The sequence below is a fragment of the Typopeltis vanoorti genome, chromosome 17, assembly GCF_054136105.1.
Source record: "Typopeltis vanoorti isolate ZY-2024b chromosome 17, IOZ_Tvanoo_1.0, whole genome shotgun sequence".
Taxonomy (NCBI): domain Eukaryota; kingdom Metazoa; phylum Arthropoda; class Arachnida; order Uropygi; family Thelyphonidae; genus Typopeltis; species Typopeltis vanoorti.
Window position 1 is genome coordinate 79,844,684 of NC_143565.1, and position 20,706 is coordinate 79,865,389.

Consider the following 20,706-nt stretch of genomic DNA (forward strand, 5'->3'; position numbering starts at 1 on the left):
GAAGAAAGGAGGAATGGTAGCGGCCAGACTAGGTGACAACGCCCAAGCAATTACGGAAAAAAAAAGTTCAATGTAGAAACAGAGCGCCTATGAGGGAGCTACTGGGGCCTGCAAGAGACGGACCACCCATTACATGGATGCCCTATGCATACATTCAAGAATTCCCATGGATCTCTGGGGAATTCCCAAATCAGACCAACCTTTGAATGTTGTTGTTGTTGTTGTTGTGGCATTTAAGGTAAAGTGTTAGCAGCTGAGCAAAAGAGACAGTGTTTTGAATAAAAATAATACCAAGCTCCTTTGAGTACAAGGAGGACATAGATGTAATATATTCATGCCAGGACAAGTTGGATGTGAAAGTCTGAAAAATCTGAAAGGATATCCGAACTTTAACAAAACTAAGAGATAGTGAATTAGGATCGCACCTACTCTACAACTCCGTCTCCACCATTCAATCACCAACTGACCGCAACTACGCCAACGCCATCTGCCGCTGACCACCACTGGTATTTCCACAGACAATCATAAACAATCCATGCCCACGGCGGATTCGAACCCGCAGCCTTTTGGCTGGAGAACGGATACGCTGTTCACTCGGCCAATCAGGCTATATTAGTGGCATTATGCTAGAAATTACATCTCAAATGCATTTACTCAAAAAATATCTAATATTCTCTCGGCTAGATAACTATTTATGTTAAGTTTCTGCTAAAATAACAGCAAATACCTCATTATCCCCATATACCTCATCAGTGGAACTCTGGAGAAGGAAGACAGCCAGTACGAGATGCGGATGTTGAGGTAGCCAGGTAGATATATTAGCACTAGAGATAGATAACAAAACATTAGTAGAGAGATAGAGAGAGAGAGAGAGATTAGTAGACAGGGGCATATTAGTCGGCCTTAAAAGAAAAAGAAAATCGACAACTGTAATACTTTCATCATGACATGGAAATTGAGTGGGAAATTAAGACTACCGTGAAAATAAAAAATTAAGAGATCGCTGTTTGGCATTACCATTCAAGACAGAAAGCGCAATACTTGGATTAGAATTCAGACCCATGTAAATGGCATTGTGACAGTCATTAAAAGATACAAATGGTAATGGACAGAATATATATATATATATATATATATATATATATATATATATATATATATATATATATATATATATACACACACTAGAGGGCTACTCCCCTATGGCACCTACGGCACCCCCCCCCCCTGTGTTCCGGGTTGATAGCCGGTTCTCCTTGAATTATGATGAGTGTTAAGGCTTCAAAAGGGAGAGGGGCTCTTCCCCCCAACTCTCCCCTGGCGCCTACGGCGCCCAACTCCCCGAGTTCCGGACTGGTACGCCGGTTATCCTTGAATTCTGATGACTGGAATTTTGAAGACTAGAAAGGGGGGATTCCTCCCCCCCTGGCGTCTACGGCGACCAACCCCCCCCCCCCCCCGAGTTCCGGACTGGTAGGCGATTATCCTTGAGTTCTGATGATTCGAATTTTGAAGACTCGACACTCAGGGTAGAGTTGAGTTCGCCAACTGAAGTTTACAATAACAAGAGGGCTATCTTCGATGACTGTACATCGCGTATATAGCTGATAATTACAAAAAAAAAAAAAAAAAAAAAAGTCAAGTGAATATAGCAACTTTTCTATCCCAAGTATTTTCTTTTTATTTTATATTTATTTTACAAATGATATTCTATCTTTTTCAATTTAGTTACTTGAATACAAATTCTACTACGGTTCTTCTTTATGAACTGGTCAATAACATCATCATAAAAAAGTTGGTTGTAACTTAATTTTCCCAAGCAACACGCACACTTGTAAAGGCTGGCTGAAGCTCACTGGCTAGAGCTACTTTCCCTGCGTATGGTCTTGTGTTTAAGCAACAGGATAAGATGACGTGAAGGGAGCAGAATTGACTATGCGCGCGCATGAAATCACAGTGCTGTAGCGAGGACCTGGAAGCTCCTAGCAAGCCAAGGCAGCTTCGACTAAACGAGCAAGCATTGGCCTTCGATACACAACGCAAAGCTCAATTATTGCCGCGCAAGCTTAAGACGTCTTCTGTCTACAAAAATAAAAGCCTAAATGGAATGCTTATAAATGCATGCATTTATTAACAAATAAATAGTACTTCTTTCTCAATTAATGAGCTTGCACAGCAAGCAGAATTCGCCCCTGATATTCACTAAAATCAATAATCACTGATTTTAGGGATTCATCTTCTTCCACTGTGCAAATAATTTGTAATTTTCAAAATGGCGTATAGAGGGAGTAGTTGCTCCAACAACACGTATCTCGTACTGTAGATTTACTAGCTTCTGTTAATGATCTGCTTGTAGTAACAATGAACACCTTGAAGGCTAATAAACACACGTTATGTTGTTGTTAATGACATTAGATAAATTAGCAAATTTTTTTTTTACATTTATAGGAAGAAATATGCTTCACTTTTATGATCTAATAATCAGTCAAATGATCAATACTTAAAATTCAAATACAGGTTTTGTTCTACGTAAAAAAGAATTTCTCTCAGGTCAATGCCCTTAAGATATTTATGTATTAAGAATATTCAAATGTTCATGAAACGGTAAGAAAAAACGCATTATACATTTATCAGTGTCTGTTCATTGAGCTGAATAAAGAGACAGTGTGTGTGTGTATGCGTGTTAGGGAATAGCAATCACGACTGCCACAGCAAATTATGAGCATGCGTAGTGGAAAATTTACTTGGTCGCGCTTTCGTAACAGGGATACGGAAGTTTTCGTAACCCTCTGGAGGCGAAATCAACTTGTCCTAACCAGGAATGCACACACAACACTCGGTCATCCGCTTACACCATGTCTGCATTATCAGCGAGAGAAGCGGGAGTGTAGACACTTAAAATAGTCTCTGAAGGTCAAATTCATTTTGTTGTTTTCGTGGAAAGGTAAGTGTTTATAGATTTGATTCAGTTAACAAATGTAAATTTACATAAATGCTTTAGTTTAAGAATTGGCAGCCTTTTCATACAAAGTAATGATAAACATAATTAGTTCTAACGTTTAGCGCAGTCAGGCAATACTGTGAACGACAGTTTATAAAGTCTGATAACAAGGTCGAATTCCAGATGACAGGGGTAGAGCTCTCATGGGAATAGTAGAATGCGATTGTTACAGGGGAATTTCTCTACCGAGTGTCCTTGATATATGTAAGTTATACACTTGAGAAAAGGCCATGAACAATTGAGAAAGGAAAGCTTGAAAAAGTACAAATTGAGTTCAGTCCTTCAGTATCAGATTTTCACTTTAAGATAAATAGTTCAGTGATCATGGAATGATCAAGGATCTGAATTTAAGTTTTGTAGATCTAGAAGAAGCATGTGACAAGATGCCAAGAGAAGACCTGTTCAAAATATCGTGTAAAGGGGAAACTCAAGCAATACATAGTTTATATTTCAGTCTATAAATCAGGTTTCATGTTAAATCGAGTGTAAGAAACGAATTTGCATTGTATCCCTGTTATTCATCATCTATATGGATCACATTAATGAAGGTAAGTGGTATTAAATCTGATAGTAAACGTTTGAAAAAAAAATGCCTAGAAAAAGTTCCTGTAGTCAGAGACTAGAATCGAACAGCCATGTTTTTCTTCTGGAGATCTAGCATTATCATTACGTGGTATCTCCATGGAGTCTAAGTACTCATCGCTATAAGTTATACCTTATACCATGTTCCATCATCTGCTCTACTTAATTGTCTATCTGCATCACGCGTGCTACCATCCTCATAGTACGCCATAATACTGCTCAATAAAAGTACTTTTTGTTTGTTAAATGCGTATATTCTCTGGTCGATTTGCGTCTATTTACACTTTTTACTTTTTTTCTAATCGATGTACAGCAGAAAGAGATTTATTTGACTGTGCGCTGGAGGCAATAATACGTTAAGTACATACTGACTATCCACAAAAATATCCGCATAATCCGAAGGCATCATATAACATTCTGTTATAGTTCATTCATAATTATCATTAGAACAGTACTGTTCACATCTCAGGTCAGAATGCCTTATAATGATTTTGATATATTTGATTTGATATATTAAATATATGCGCCTTATTCTTCACGAACATCCATTTATAATGTTAAAACCGAACAGTTACTTTAAAGTTATGAGATGATCACAGTAACTTGAACGGAACAGATTTTTTTCATTAAAATAAAAAATACTTTATACGTTATTGTGTACTTTATTTTATTCTTTTATTTCTTATTTTAAATATTTAAATTACTTTAATAAAGCAGTCATTATAATATAGACTTTATTGAATAATATATTTAGTGACTAATTAAGTAAATTATTCCAATCTTTGGGCAGTTTATCCAGTTTCCTATGGAATATCCTTTTAAAGGTGTGGGATAAACTTCGTTAATTTCTCTATCGGTATCAGTTTAATTGCATAGAATTTTTAAATGATTGGCAATACTTACCACAAAGTTCATGGGCAAACCCGCACACTTTCCATCACCGAAACACTTAAAAAATAAAATACGATACAAAACACGAATAAAGACGAAATCTCAGGTCTTCACAACATTCTCTAAAATTAAAAAGAAAGAAACGCAGATAACAATCTTCTTAGATGGCATTTAGATTCACTCGTGAAGATGATTTGTCCAGAATGTTTTTTTTTGTTTTGTTTTTTTCGGAGATTTTATCTAATAGTGCCTATGGTTCTATCGAAACTTAAAAGGCTGATTTAAAAAAAGAAAAGAAAACTATTTAAAATTAAAAAAAATTGATGCCGCATACGCCTACGAGTAATGCAAATGGATTAACATTAAAGTGTCCTTTTTTGATATTTCTGATTTCGCTTTGCAAAATAAATAAATAAAAACATAGGAGAAGACTTGTTATGCCTTGCATGTTGGATACATGTGGGATAATATTAGGAGTCAAAGTGTTGTTGCGCGACTTGGATAAAGATGAATCTATTAATACTATATCGTCTGCATAGCTGACGTCACTGACAACCATCCTGAAAATGTAGTCTAGGGTAATTATAAAGAGAAAGGGAGCCAGGATGTCTCCTTGTAGAACTCCTGTTGTTATAGCAAATTTTTCTGTCAATTCTCTATTGACAAGAATACGAGCGGGAAAATATTAATAAGGTGCTGCATTTGCTTCAATAATTTTGTTAGGAATAGTATCTCAGGAGTGGTGGTGAAGATTTTGGAAAAGTTGGTTAGGGCTCGCATTCCGAAATGGGTTGACAATGAATCTCTACTTTGCAATGAACGACATTGGTTTACTAAGGTAAGGTCATGTTTCGGCAACTTACTCACATTCTATAACAATGTTAACGCTTAACTAGACAGGGGGAATGGATACTCCATAATACTTTTGGATTTTGCTAAAGCTTTTGACAGAATACAGCATGGAAGACTGCTGCATAAATTGGAGAAAATCGGTCTAGGTTATAGAATATGAGCATGGATAAGAGGATGGCTGACTAACAGATATCAAAAGTGGTATACGACAGATGTGAGTTTGCAAGATTTAAGGTAACTAGTGGTGTATCACAAAGATCCACAAAGCCTGGGTCCAATGTTATTCAATCTGTACGTTAATGATATTGGGAAGGATTTGGCAAGCGTCCTACAGCTACTTGCTGATGATGCAAAGATAGGTAGGGTAATCAGGAATGCTGCTGATATGCAATACTTGCAGAATGATTTGAATAGGCTGGAATTGTGGTATGGAAAATGGGTATGTCAGTATGTGGTATGTCAGTTCAATGTCAGTAAATGTAAAGTCATTCACTTCGGAGTGATCAGATACCCAATGTCGTGGGATTAGGCTAGAAGAAAGTGATGAGGCTAGGGATCTTGGAGTGTTAATAGATAGGAAGTTGAAGTTCGGTGGCCATGTGGCAAAGATTGCAAATACAACTCAAAAGATAATTGCAATGCTGAAAAGAATGTAAAGATAAGGTTGTTATTTTGCCTCTTTATAAGGCCTTGATAAAACCTCACTTGGACTATTGTGCGCAGGTCTGGTCTCCTGGTGTCCGTTGTGATTCTGATGTATTGGAGACATTACAAAGGAGAGTGTTAAAAACGATATCAGGATTGTGGAATACTGAGTTTGAGAATTTGATTGAGAATTTGTAGACTGCAGACACAAGCAAACGGGAGAAAGAGGGGTGATATGATTGAGACTTACAAACTTCTGAAAGGGTCATACAGGATTTCAGTTGATGGAATTTTTCAGTTTATGGAGGGTGGGGAAAGGACGAGTTGGCATCCTTGGAAGCTGAGAATGAAGGCCCTAAGCAGGGAGTGAGGACTAAATGTTTTTCTCATAGGGTGGTGTGTGATCGGAATGGATTGCCATTGGATGTTGTGAGTGCAAGCAGTGTGAATGAATTCAAGAATAAGTATGACAGCTGGTATGTGTAGTGTGGCCTCCTTCGATGAGTTTCTGACTCCCTGGAGGTCTCTCTCTCTCTCTCTCTCTCTCTCTTAATAATAATAATAATAATAATAATAATAATAATAATAATAACAATAATAATAATAAAGTTAATTCTACTAATGGAATCAAATGCCTTTGTAAAGTCTATGAAATTGAGGATAAGAGAAGTATTATTCTTGTCTTTAGAACCATCCAATAATCTTCTTTCACTGTGAATGTGTTCTGATGTGCTTATGTTCTTTAGGAATCCCGCTTGATGTTTCTTTAATAATATAAGAAAAATATAAGGTGCTATACGATTAAGAATCATTTTATTGTAAAGTTTCAGAGCTATGGGTAATAAAGTTATTCCACGGTAGTTTTTCGGTTTATTTATTATTATACGCCAATTATTAATTATCTACATGAGAAGTTCATTGGCTTTCCCGAGGTCGAATATTAAGAAATACTTATTTATCTATTATATTAAAACTGCGACCTTGTGCAGCACTTCAAGAACATAGATTGAAACAAGAATGAAACACTTTTCAATTCTTCGGATCCAAAGAATTGAAAAGAACTGCTTTGATATGTTCAACGCATATATATGAACTGAAAGATTTTGTGTTATTGTGAGTTTTGGAACAGTTTTAGAGAACAGTTTCATTCAGCATTTTTACAAAAAATGCTGAATGAAAAAGATATTTTGGCAGATCTTCACTCAAACATAACATTGAAAAGTCTGAATTATAACCATTCGTCGCTCGTTAAATTGTCGATAAAAATTCGCAGAGAATACGAGTCTTGAAGTATTTAGGACGGGTTTGAATTTAGTGAGTGAATATTTGTATTAAAGTGACTTATTTCTAGAACAGTTATGTGAGTTTATTATTTGTAATATTATAAATTGAAATGTTTTCCTAGATTCCATCTAGGATGTGAGAATGAAAGGATAAAGGTGAATAATACATTCTCATATCAAACATGAATTTCCATTTGGAAACTTTGTTTTTTTTCCTTCTGCAAAAGTATATATCGATATATGTTTTTATTCAAAAAATATACAAATAAGCATATAGAAGATTTTGGAGACAGGATTAACCAAATGCATCTACAATTACTCACTTAGGTTTATATAAGCCAAGCTGCATGCTATGAGAGACTATTAGGAATACGTAAAGGAAGATGGATACAAGTTCCTTACAAAAATACAGTTTTTTTCCCTTATATTTACATTTCTTAATTTATAAAAGAGCAAATTATTCTTATATAGAGAAAATCGTCTTTCTTATAATCAAAAGTATGAGTACACTTTGGCATGAAACATTTAAAAGAAAACAGTATGCGAATGTTAAGAGAAAGAACAGAACGAATATCCGGATATTGCATCACTTAGTATTTTTTTCACTGGTGTAGCGTTTTACATTTTTAAAAAAAAGGCGAAATAACCTTGAGAATTTTATCGAACTAGTTATGAAACAGAGGTCTTGAGCGCTTATAACTGCATTTCAGTTCTCCCATTGAAGTTTCTCAATTTAGCACGAAACTTGAATATAAAAGAGAAACAATGAAATATGTTGTTGTTGTTGTTTTTTTTTTACCTTACTAGATATTTGCTTTTACAATAAACTTATAATACTCTCATATCTGTTCATTTTTGTTTAATTTCTTGCATTTTTCAGAGCCATTTTTGTGAGATGGCGCTTTGCATTGTTTGCTAAAGACTAAACTATTTTTGCACGAAGTAAAACAGAGTATGCTTCATTATTATTATTATTATTATTATTATTATTATTATTACGTAACACGAAAAGTCCAAGGAATAATTACAAGAGCGCACATCTCTCCATCCAAACCACAGACTACACCATTATGTATATATTAAAACTCATGGAGTTAATCATAAATATATAATGCATTCTGTTTTGTGTTTACGTAATTTAAATACTTATTTGCTAACAAAACAATTCATTTCCGTTATATTAAATGTGTTTTAAAGTTCTGGAAAGCGATATTCATAGTGCCATGAATTAGTATCACTGTAATCAGTGTATTTATAGCCTGCTTAAAATGCTAAAGAGATTTTCAGTCCCCGTGGTCTATTGAAGAAATCCTTCAAATAATAAATTTGATATGCATTTAATACAAACAGAAATAAAATTTCTGTTTCCCAAATTTGTTTGATGTAAAGATCCGCTAACAGAGTGATGATGAGTTATTTGGGCTAATTGACATTAATCCGCAGTAGAGACCTCCAGCTACTTTTACTATACACCTAGGAAATTACTGTAATCATGTTTATGCTCAACTGTGTTAACCGGTCTCAATACGGAGGTGATACGAATTTCCCTTCGGGTTTTTCATCCGGAAAAACAGGCAAACCTGCTAGATACAAATATTTAGAGGCTTAATATACTGGCCACATAGCCTTAGCTGCTTATAATCCTTCCGAATTTTTGAAATCTGTGACACTTGTAGTAATTCAGATTCGACAAAGTGCAGAATGCGTTTTACAGGAATGCTGTCTCGCAAAAAAATCAGTTTTTATTAGAGTGAATTTCATAGATCTCCATTGGGTGACTGATAGGCCAGTGAGGTAAGGTTACCTTCATACTCCTGAAACCATTCTCTGATCTTTGTTTTGTAATGAATTATTATGCTAGAAATAATAAGTACTAGGTGGGTGAACTCTGTGTGTGTGTGTGTGTGTGTGTGTGTGTGTGTGTGTGTGTGTGTGTGTGCGTGCGTGCGTGCGTGCGCGAGCGCGCGTATGTGAATGACAGATAAAAAACTCTTTTTTATCTATCATTTTATATTTTATTCTTAACTGGTCGTAAATAGTAAAGTATAGAATTGGAGATGATATTTTAATCAAATATAAAGTGTCATTTTCTCTAAACTGATACGAAAACACACACATCATGTGTATGTTTGTAAGAATTCTTTTTTCTCTCCTTAGGATTTCTCACCATGAGCAAAATTGTTGCAGTAATCGGAGGCGGATCGAGTGGTCTGGCGGCCATGAAGTCGTGCAAAGAAGAAGGAATTGACGTGGTGTGTTACGAAAGGACTGATAACTGGGGTGGTCTCTGGCGATACAGGAATCAAGATGAGGAAGGGATTCCGTCGGTCATGAGGTCAACTATTATCAATACAAGCAAAGAAAAAAGTGCTTTTACTGACTTTCCTCCTCCTCCAGAATATCCAAACTACATGCATAACACCATGATCATAGAATACTTTCGTATGTATGCAGAAAAATTTGATTTGCTGCGTCATATTAAATACAACCAAGATGTAGTGAAAGTAACACCTGCAGAAGATTACAAGACCACGGGAAGGTGGGTGGTAACAACAAAGGACACAAAGGATGGAAAAATTACCGAAGACACCTTTGATGGAGTGATGGTATGCGTTGGACATCACGTTTATCCACACATTCCCAAATTTCCAGGAATAGATGAGTTTAAGGGGAAAGTCTTCCACACCCATAGTTGCAAGAATGCCGACGGATATGAAGGAAAGAAAGTGGCCGTGGTTGGCATCGGAAACTCGGCTGTAGATGCTGCAGTGGAGTACAGCTATGTTTGCAAAAAGGTGATTTGGGTTTGCATTTTTTGGAAAAATTCTTTATTATTTTTTTCTTTTTAAATCTCGCGAAAACTTTTTAAGATGATGGAATATTGTGCCTGAAGTAATCAATCATCGATAAATCCTAAATAAATCGGTAATCTTTTTGAAAAAAAATGCAAAAATCCAGGCAATACTTCATCCTCTGCGATTTTAATTTTTTCAATGAATCATATTATTTTTAAATTCTCACATTTCTTTAAATTATTGTAATACATTTTGCATCATTATTTTATTTTTTAAATTAAGTAAACTGTACTCTGTATTGTTCAAATCGTTCATATTCATAACCTAGAAGAATCAGGTTGTACTGTTTTTAATTTGGAACACCGCATATTAAACAATGCAGCCCATTCTGTAAAGTTAGAAACTCTATACAGAAGAAAACAAAAAATCCTATCGAAGGAAAAATAGACCAGCTCGTCTTAGATGAGTGGTGACGTTTCCCTTTCAATATTGAAATCACCAACTCTTAGGTACAGTTCATACTGCATCTAAGAACTGCCCAATCTCCGATCAAAACTATAAAAACCAATTTCTGAGTATAATCTTCTTCATTCGCCGTACCCTTAAGATGTTATCCAGCTGGCTGGCTGACTTGGTCTAATTCATATTTCCACGCACCCATGCTTTGTAACGGGAACAAATAGGGTTTAGTGAATAAGAAACATGGACATTTCTAATAAGTAAGTCTAGCATATATTTTTAGATGGATATGACTGGAAAACAAATACAGGTGATAACAATAACTTTTCAATAACCTTCAAAGGTTATTGAGCTCAAAACATTGAATAAATGAGTACATTTAAACTTCTGGTGTAGTGGAATATAGGGAAGTACAACAAATTACAACATGCAAAACATTTTGCAATTCGTTGTTCTTCCTAGAAACGTAATTGCTGAACAAGCAGTGTTAAAACTAATGACAAGCGCATTTCGACTGTGAAAAAAAAACGCGACGTATTTTGAAGTGAAAATTAGATAAATATATCTTGTTACAGGATTTATTAAAATTTAATTAACGAATTGTTAACGAATATTTTATTAATATTTTTATTTCAAACTTTTTGTGCTTATTGTAAGCTATTTTCCGTGTCTGTTATTATCAACTGATTAGATCCAAACACACAGATATTCATTTACTAATAACATAAATGTTTTACGCTTTGATTATATTATTTATAATATGCGTCTTCAAATCCATAAGCAAAATATATACAAATTTAATTCTTCTGTACTTTTTTTTTTAATAGGTTTATCTCAGCACGAGAAGAGGAGCATGGATATGGGCACGTACAGGTAAAAGAGGAAGACCATTTGATTTATTTTCTCGATGGAATAATCTCATAATGACACGTTTGCCATACGATTATGTTTGCACGCTTTTTGAGGATTATTTGAATACCATCTTCGATCACCAACATTACAAACTGCAGCCAAAACATAGAGCACTAAGTCAGCATCCAACTATTACCGACACTCTACCATCTCGACTCCTTGCGGGTGCAGTAGTGCTAAAGGGAGACGTCGTACGCTTTTCAGAGAACGGAATATTGTTCGACGGGGATAAACAGGTCACTGATTTAGACACGGTCATTTTGGCCACTGGATATCGAATCACGTTTCCTTTTCTTGGTGATATTGTGCAATCTATAGATAACAAGGTTCAGCTATACAAATACGCGTTTCCTCCAAACCTTGAACATCCCACTTTGGCCATTATAGGATTAATTCAACCACTTGGAGCCATTTTTCCAATTGCCGAAATGCAATCTCGATGGTTTGCTCTACTGATGAATCAGAAACTTTATTTGCCTTCAAAATCCGTCATGACAGCCAACATTCAAGAGAAAAACGAAATGAATGCTAAAAGATACGTTACTTCTCCAAGGCATACTGTACAGGTCGATTGGATTCCATTCATGGACGAACTTGCTGAGATCATCGATGCTAAGCCTAAACTTTGGACACTTACTCTTAAAGATCCTAAGTTATTCTGGTCTTGTTTAACTGGACCGTGCGTGCCTTATTATTACCGACTGTGTGGACCACATGCATGGAAAGGAGCTCGTAATGCCATTTTAAAAACCAACGAAAGAATTTGGGCTCCTTTAAATACTCGTCCAGTAACTTACAAAAACAGAGGCTTCCGACTTTTAAGTGTTGCTTGGATCGGGGCTTTGTTCATGATTTTAGTTCTTTACTGTTTTAATTTTTAATCATTACATATCATTCTTTTTTTGAAAAATTATTGAAACAGTACCATAAATGTTCTATAGGTGACAGTATTCTTTGAAAAAGCATTCTTCTACTGCAAATTGAGAGTTTTGCTATAAAAAAAAAGTAGCAAAGATACTTTCAGGTTGTTGTAATTATATTTTGCCATTTACGCAATTTTATTTCTGGTCTCGAATTTATATAGACAGGAAAAAAAAAACACTGCAAAGAATTATATTTTAAGCAAAGAAAATAAAGTTATTATACTTATAGTTTTGATAACTTTTGCGTATAACTATATATATAATGATATTTTTATTATAATTTACATTTATGTATTTAATACGGATGGTATGTTTCTAATTAATTTTTTTCGGGGATTTTTTTGATCAACGCATTAAGGCGTAGTCAGATACTGAGTTTGTTTAGAGGGTAATTTTACTTTTAAAATCATCTGTCACTGTTTGATCTTTTTTTTACCATCATAACTGAAGAAGACAGAAAAATTACGTATCTTATTTTTCCGGACATCTTGGAAGATCACTCATAATTATAGACTAAACCTACCTTGACACTTCTTTTTACCATCGACTCTCAAAACTGTAACCACATACGTCTTAAGCAAACGTTCGTAAGTCTTAGGCAAGGAGTTCATCAGCGGTCAGTCACACGTATAGAACTTTTCTGTTAAGAGGTCATTACAAGTCATATGTTTAGAAAGTTCTTGTTGAAGATCATGTACTTAGAATGTTCCTGTTAAAAACATTTGAAGAAAACCCTATCAATAATTGATAACGAGTCATCTACAAATGTTTATAACGAACTGCTTTATGAAAGATACGATATAGGAAATGGAACAACCTGCATATAGATAGAAGAACTCCCTCATTCTTTTTTGGGATAGGCTTTTTGTTTTTCTAATGTTTTTATTTTTATGGTATGAGTATCTATATGCTGCTGACCAGTTGCAGCGTAGGTTGGAAACGCTAGTGGGAAGTTTATTTGAAATTGCAACATATCGGAGCTATGTGCCGTGCAATTTTGAATTATATATTTCTTAAATTCAGAACTTATGAATTATCAGTCTATCTATGGTGAAATAAAAAATTTCTGTTCAAAACAAGCTGAAATAACAGATAGGAATATCCTGTTGTAGAAACGCAATGCAAAATTTATATAGAAGAGTTTATCTCCTTCTTCTTCTCCCTCTTCTTCTTCTCCCTGTTCTTCTTCTTCCTCTTCTTCTTCTTCCTCTTCTTCTTCTCCCTCTTCTTCTTCTCCCTGTTCTTCTTCTCCCTCTTCTTCTTCTCCCTCTTCTTCTTCTCCCGCTTCTTCTTCTCCCTCTTCTTCTTCTCCCTCTTCTTCTTCTCCCTCTTCTTCTTCTCCCTCTTCTTCTTCTTCCTCTTCTTCTTCTTCCTCTTCTTCTTCCTAACACGGATTTTAGGTCAAGTGGCCTGTTCCGATCTCATGCCATCTCTTTCTTGGTCTTCCGATTCTTCTTTTTCCACTTATTTTGTATCTGTATAATATTTTTGGTAGTCTGCTGTCGTCCATTCGATTTAAATGTTCTAGCCATTTTTGTTTATACTGTCTTATGTAGTAATTAATTGGTTTTATTTTCAGAGATTGTAAGATTTCTTCATTTGTTTTGTGGTTCCACTTGCAGCTATTTTTCTGAGGAACTTCATTTCTGCTGTTTGAATTCGTTTTTCATCTTTCCTTTTCATGGTTCATGTTTCGCTTCCGTATAGTAGGGTTGGTTTTGACAAGACATTATATAGTCTGATTTTAGTGTGTTTTTGTACTAGGGATGGCTTAAATATATTATTTATTATGCCATTTACTTTGACAAAGTTTGATATTTTAGGGTCTATGTCTTTTTCTTTTTCGTATGATAGATCACATCCCAAGTATCTGAAAGTATTTACTTGCTATAGTATTTTATTATCTATCACTATTTTACTTATTGGGTTTTCTTATTTGAATGCCATTATTTTTGTTTCTTCTTTAGATATTGTCATATTATATTGCTTTTAGATATCATTTAATGATTTTAATGATCTTTGTAAGTCATCTTCTGATGTAGCTAATACTATCTGATCATCTGCAAATAGTAGTGTATCTATCTTCATTTGAGGGGTAATTTGTGTACCAAATGGGTTATGCTGCTTCCAGATTGTTAATATTTTATTTATATATATATATTGAAAAGCAGAAGTGAGTGGGTACATCCTTGTCGTACACCTCTTGATATACAGGGTGTTCGGGATAAATTTGACATATTTATAATTAATTATATTTTTCCGTAAGTTACATGTATTAACACACACTTCTCTTCATTTAAAAGTTTGGACCCTTCTTCATTCATATACAAGATGTCAGAAAGGATGGATAGCTGGAACCCACCTGAATCATGGAAGAGAATAACTTGTATCATGATGATTCGTGCCCGCCATCAAAATAAGGATATTACGACTGCTGCCCAATGCTCCCTGAATACAGTAAAAACAATCAGGCATGAACTAGAGACTTGCAATGGTGACTACGAGGATGTAGCAAGAAGAAAGATCCCTAGCAGACGATCTGATTGCGTTCGTACAGCAGAATTCCTCGCAAATCTGCAGGAACAGGTGTTGAAGAACCCTGGCATTGGAATTCGGGCTTTGTTCGTGGAGTTGCTAACTGTAGTCAAGCCCTGGATAACAAGGGTAGCCAATGGTAGGCCGTATGTATGGCAGCAGGATTCGGCCCCTTGCCACACCTCTGGGAAAAGTCAAAAATGGTTGTCTGAAAATTTCTACGACTTCACCAGTCCAAATGTTTGGCCTCCAAACTCCCCAGACCTTAACCCCATGGATTATTTTGTATGGGGCGCAGTTGAAAAAGACACCAATCGCACTTCCAGTAATACAAAAGTCCAGTTAATGGATAAAATTAAAACAGTTTTTGCGGCCCTTCCCAGGGAGACTGTAGCATCAGCTTGTTCGAGGTTCCGAAGCAGAATTGAAGCTGTGATCGATGCTAATGGTGGTTATTTTGAGTAAATCTTGTTGATAGTATTGTAATTAACTCTGCCTGTAATGTTTTTTTGTCAATTCATTAAATTTAATAGATACAAAGAAGATTTTCTTTTTCCTTACGAAACTGTCAAATTTATCCCGAACACCCTGTATATTTTCATTCTGAGATGTGTTCTAACTATTATTTTTTTAATGGATTGTTAAATTATATCTTGAATGGATTGTAAAAGTTGATTTGTATGTTTAAATCGGTTAATATTTTAAACAATTGTTGTCTACTAATTTTGCCAAAGGATTTTGCATAATCAATAAAGGCTACGTGTGTTTCTTTTTGAAATTCTCTTCTCTTTTCTATTAATAATTTTAAAGTAAAAATTGGTTCTATGCAGGATCGGCCTTTTCGGAAACCATTTTGTTCATCTAGTAATTTGTCTTGTACAATGCTGCTTAGTTTCTCTTTTAATATTCCTTCACATATTTTATATCCTGTATTCAGCAGGCTAATTCTCCTATAATTATTGCAATTGTCTTTATTTCCTTTTTTATAGATTGGGAAAACCAGTGCTGTTTTCAAGGGTTAGGATTTTTTCCAGACATGCAAACCATATTAAAAAATTTCAGAAGTCTTTCATTAAATTTTTCACCTGCATTTTTGTATAGTTCTATATTTATATTGTCTTCTTCTGGTGTTTTCCTATTTTTCATCTTCTTTATTATATTTTTCAGTTCTAACATTGTGATATTTTCTATTAGGTCATTCTTTGTCTTATAAAATTTTATTTCATTGTTCTCATCTGTCCAGAGATTTTGGAAATAGGTCACCCATTTTTCTAAATCTATTGTTTGTATTTTTATCTTTTCTTTTATTTCTTTATTCGTGTATTTTATTACTTTATAGGTTTTGGGTTGTGGCTTAAATAAATCCTTTTCTAGTTCTGCTACGAAATTGTTCCATCTTTCTCTATGTTTTTCCCTTACTTCTCGTTTTGCAATTACACTATTTCTTTTATAATCTATTTCTGCTTCTGTTGTTTTGGAATTTAGCCATTTCTGTTAACTGTCCATTTTGGTTTTTATTATATTTTCTATTTCTTTGTTCCAGTCTCGTAGTCCTCTTTTTCTAATCCATTTGTGCTTTATTCCTAAGGTATCTGTTGCTGCTTTTGTGAGAATTTGTTTCAAATTTTCCCATTCATCTTCTATGTCACTTGATTCGTGTGTGGTTTCTGTTTTTAAGTTTGTGCATTTTTGATATTGTTGTCTAACTTGAGGATCCTGTAATGAAGAAATTTTGTAGCTCGGCTGGTAAGAATTTTCAATTCTATGTGTTTTTAGCCACTTTGGTTTAAAACGAATTTTTGTTGATACCATATAATGATCAGAGTTTAATTCAAAGCCTTGATATGCTCTTACGTCTAAAATTAACTCCGCTAATTTAAAATGTGTGATAACGTAGTCAATTACTGATTTGTATCCTCTGGCTGACCAAGTATATTTATGTATTTCCTTGTGTTTAAACATTGAATTCATTATTCTCATATTATTATAAATGACAAAATCTCGCAATCTGCGACCTTTTGATTACATGTATCTTCGTCAAATTTATTTATGTTTGTTTTGTATTTTTTGTTTCCTATTCTGGCATTTAAATCTCCTGCTAGCAGTAAATAGTCAGTTTTGTTTGTTTTATCTATGGCATTCTGTAATTCTTTATAAAATATATTACTGTTTTCTTCTTTTCCCTCTTCTGGTGCATATGCACCAATTATTGTTATGTGGCCTCTTAATGTCTTGAGTCTAATTTCTATTAGTCTTTCATTCAAATAGTTGTAATATACAATATTGTTCTTTAGGGATTTATGTACCATAATCATTATACCTGCTTTTGCTCTTTCTTCTTTTTTTACCCCACTATAGATTTGCATATAGTTCTTTGTTTCTTTTGTACCTTTTTGTTTTTTCTTTGTTTGTGTTACTATACATATCTTTATGTTAGCTTTGTTTAGTTGTTTATCAAGTTGTTCTTCTTTGTGTGCAATGCTTCTCACATTCCATTTAGCAATCTTCATTATGTGTTCCTTTTTCCAATTTCGTTTACCGTTTCCTGGGTTGTGGTCTTTTCCCTGACAGTCCGTCCGGCTTTTCTTTGCATGAAACTTGGAAGTATTCTGAATTTCCCCAGGGCAGGTTACTAACCTGTCGCTGGGTAAGTCCAGTGGTAGGGCTGCTACCTAACGCTTCTGCACAGGCAGATCTAACAGCATTTACTCTGTTAGGGTGTTAAGGTTATACCGCCCATACTCGGTCGCCAGTGCCTCGTTTGTACTTTTAGAACCGGATGGACCACGGGAAGGTGAGGTTGACATTTCAGTGGGAGAGGCTATGTATTGCGCTTCACCCATCCTTCCACCCCAGAAGATTTTATCAATTTCTTAAAAAAACTTCCTTCAAAACTTTAAGTGTGTTTGGTCATTAAAGAAACTTTATTCATACAGAACATCAGCAAGCCTTGAGAGGTGCTGCGTAATTGATTGTACTATTCTGTCTAAAGTTTTCCTTATCATTGCACAATGAGAAATTCTGTCACGTGCTAAGTATATCAAGATTTTTGGACATTCGCTGACAATCAGATTTATTATTCGTTTGATAATTCGTTTAGAAAAAAAATTCTATCCAATCCGTAAATGTATGTATTTCTATTGTAGTGCTGAAAGTGAAAACCTGTATTTTGTGGAAAAATTGCTGAATCAGCACTAATACACGAAATGCAATGTGGCATATTTATATATCAATTGTTTGCTACACTGGAAGTTTCCCCTCATGACATCGTACTCCTAATAATACTAATTAACACATTCACACATTTCCAGAATTTGTATTTGCATTTCTTAAGTTTTGAATGAAACATTTGCCAATATATATTTTAAATAAACAATAATTTATAAGTCGGCACCCTTTGAAGCTAATATGTGCTTCATCTTTATGATATACGCATCCATTGAACGATGGAGATATTTAAAATATAGGTATTGTATATACTATATGACACAGTGCAACATTTTATTAAAAGCGTTGTTTTAATTTTTCTGATTTAATATAATTGTAACAATTATATTAAATTATATAAACAATTATATTAACAATTTTTGTAATAATTTATGATAAGTGTGATGACAATCACAATTATCATAAATTATTACAAAAATTATAAAAGAACACTTACGTTCTTACTCTATTTCGATTTCTAGAATTTTAAAGTAACTTTTATATTTTAATCTGAATGTGTTACAAATTGGTGCTACTCAACAAGCTGAAGACTTTGATGTATAACTTATCAAGATCTGCTCTGTCGTTTAGAAATTATTTGTGTTCAAAGTTCGAGTCTCGCCTAGCCGACAGACGACATTGTGATATTAACAGTCAGCAAGATTAGAAGTAAGGTAAGTCATGAAGTGTAATAAATGCACTACATCCGTCGTCCAAAAGAATTTACAAAATGCCTTTGAAATCGGCACTTTAGATGTTCTTGCCTATTCTTAATCTATCTAGTAAAACAAGTCCAATGCAAAACGTGAAGAATGGCTGCAGGTAATAAAAACAAATACAGCGATCAGCACAGTTCATTTTACCTGAGGCAAAACTACGAATTATATACTTAAGAGAATAAGAGACACAAGTATGTGTGCTGTTTCCAGTTTTTAAAGTTGATGACTTGAAAACGGACTTGATCGCATATAACATTGCCTAATTACTCTTGTTCATTGACCCTTTCGACAAGTCGAATGAACAAATATTTAACGAAAATACGAGGACTTTATTCTACATAATAACTACGAGTGAAAGAAGTCTTAAAAATTGCAAGAGATATTAAAATTATAACCAGCAGACTGAATAGGCCAGTCGGCAGAGATTTGAACATATGCCAAGTAATCCCATGTACCAGGCAAAAGAGAAGCGGCAACTTATAATCATCGTGCCATCAAGGACTTAATAAGAACAGAATACAGTAGTTCATGTTCTTGATTAGCTTAATGCATGAAAACAATGAAAATATACAGAACGAATGAGTTTTTATTCTACACATAAACATCAGAATATTCCAAAATATTGACTTATAATAGGGGATTGTCTGATATAATAGTTCTAATCGAAGTATCAGCTACTAATGCCGAAGTAATAATTTACAAAAATCGACTTCTAAATACGTCAAGGTCTCTAACGCAGTGTCCAATGTGTGTGTGTGTGTGTGTGTGTGTGTGTGTGTGTGTGTGTGTGTGTGTGTGTGTGTGTGTGTGTGTGTGTGTGTGTGTGTGTGTGTGTGTGTGTGTGTGTGTGTGTGTGTGCGTGTGTGTGTTCCTGAAAACTTACATTCTGAACAAGCACAACGAGGAGATGAAATAATCAAAATTTACTAGTAAAAGAAAAGAACTGTGAATTTAAACATTATGAAGACATTGAAGTAAAGATTTTAAGCAACTTAATGGGTACACCTTTTGGACAACTCGTATAGCAGAGTATATAAGTTCTTTTCGCTATACCCTTTGGTATTAATTTGGTCTAGCTACTCACTGATGAAGCCTCAAAAAAGGCTGAAACCGGTCTGGGTAGTGACCTCCCTCCATAATGTAATAACAGCATGCATTTCCTAGGAAATGTGTTTTTACATTATGGAAAATACCAAAGAATAGCGATCAGAACTTTACTCACCTTTGCAACGAGTTGCCCGGTATTGTACTACGTACTAGGACTACTTGCATTAACCTACGCTAGTATTCGCCGATATTTTTATAGTTTACTATATTCGGCATGAAACTCTCTGATTCCAATCTTTGAGTTTCTTATTCGGTTTTAAAACAATGTGGGATTTAATATCCCCTTAATTGAAATAGGATTTATTTATAACATTTATATCAGTAAATGCTATTTACAGGTCAACTGTAATATAAGCGTTAGAATATAAGCGTCAATATAAGCGTTAGAAATTTTAGAGAATTAAATATAATTATAATTAAATAGTTCGGTTAAATAGTTTTAATTAAAGGTAAACATAAGTGCTTCAAATATTATTCTCATATTGGAAAAATATATAATAAAGCTACAAAGAAAATCAAAATACAAACAAGCCAAAATCCTTGGATAACACAAAACATCATTTTACATATACAAAGAAAAAAATATTCCATAGAAACAGTTAAAGTGACACTCAAATAACCCAGGTTTAGAAGCTGATAATACAAGGATAAGGAAAATAATCATACAGCACAGAAAGAAACTACTACAAACAAATTAATCTCTACACCACTAGTTCCCAACCTTTTTTTTGGATCATGGTTTTCGACACCAGTGCATTTTGGGGAGAATCCTTAAGCATTTGGCACTCCTGTTCA

General features: G+C 34.4%; 1 protein-coding gene across 1 annotated transcript; it reads left to right on the forward strand.

Annotated features, from left to right (window-relative positions):
- Positions 1–2,816: 2,816 nt before the first annotated feature.
- Positions 2,817–12,581, forward strand: LOC150097535 (flavin-containing monooxygenase 5-like). Its single transcript, XM_090407351.1, has 3 exons — positions 2,817–2,944; positions 9,412–10,049; positions 11,336–12,581. The coding sequence occupies exons 2-3, from the start codon at positions 9,423–9,425 to the stop codon at positions 12,299–12,301; spliced, it is 1,593 nt and encodes a 530-aa protein (XP_090263477.1). The 5' UTR covers positions 2,817–2,944; positions 9,412–9,422; the 3' UTR covers positions 12,302–12,581.
- Positions 12,582–20,706: the final 8,125 nt, after the last annotated feature.

Excerpts from the sequence above, each read along its gene's own strand:
- LOC150097535 (XM_090407351.1), top strand. The coding sequence starts at position 9,423 with ATGAGCAAAATTGTTGCAGTAATCGGAGGCGGATCGAGTGGTCTGGCG. Across the intron at positions 10,050-11,335 it reads ACAGCTATGTTTGCAAAAAG|GTTTATCTCAGCACGAGAAG; the intron begins GTGATTTGGGTT and ends TTTTTTTAATAG.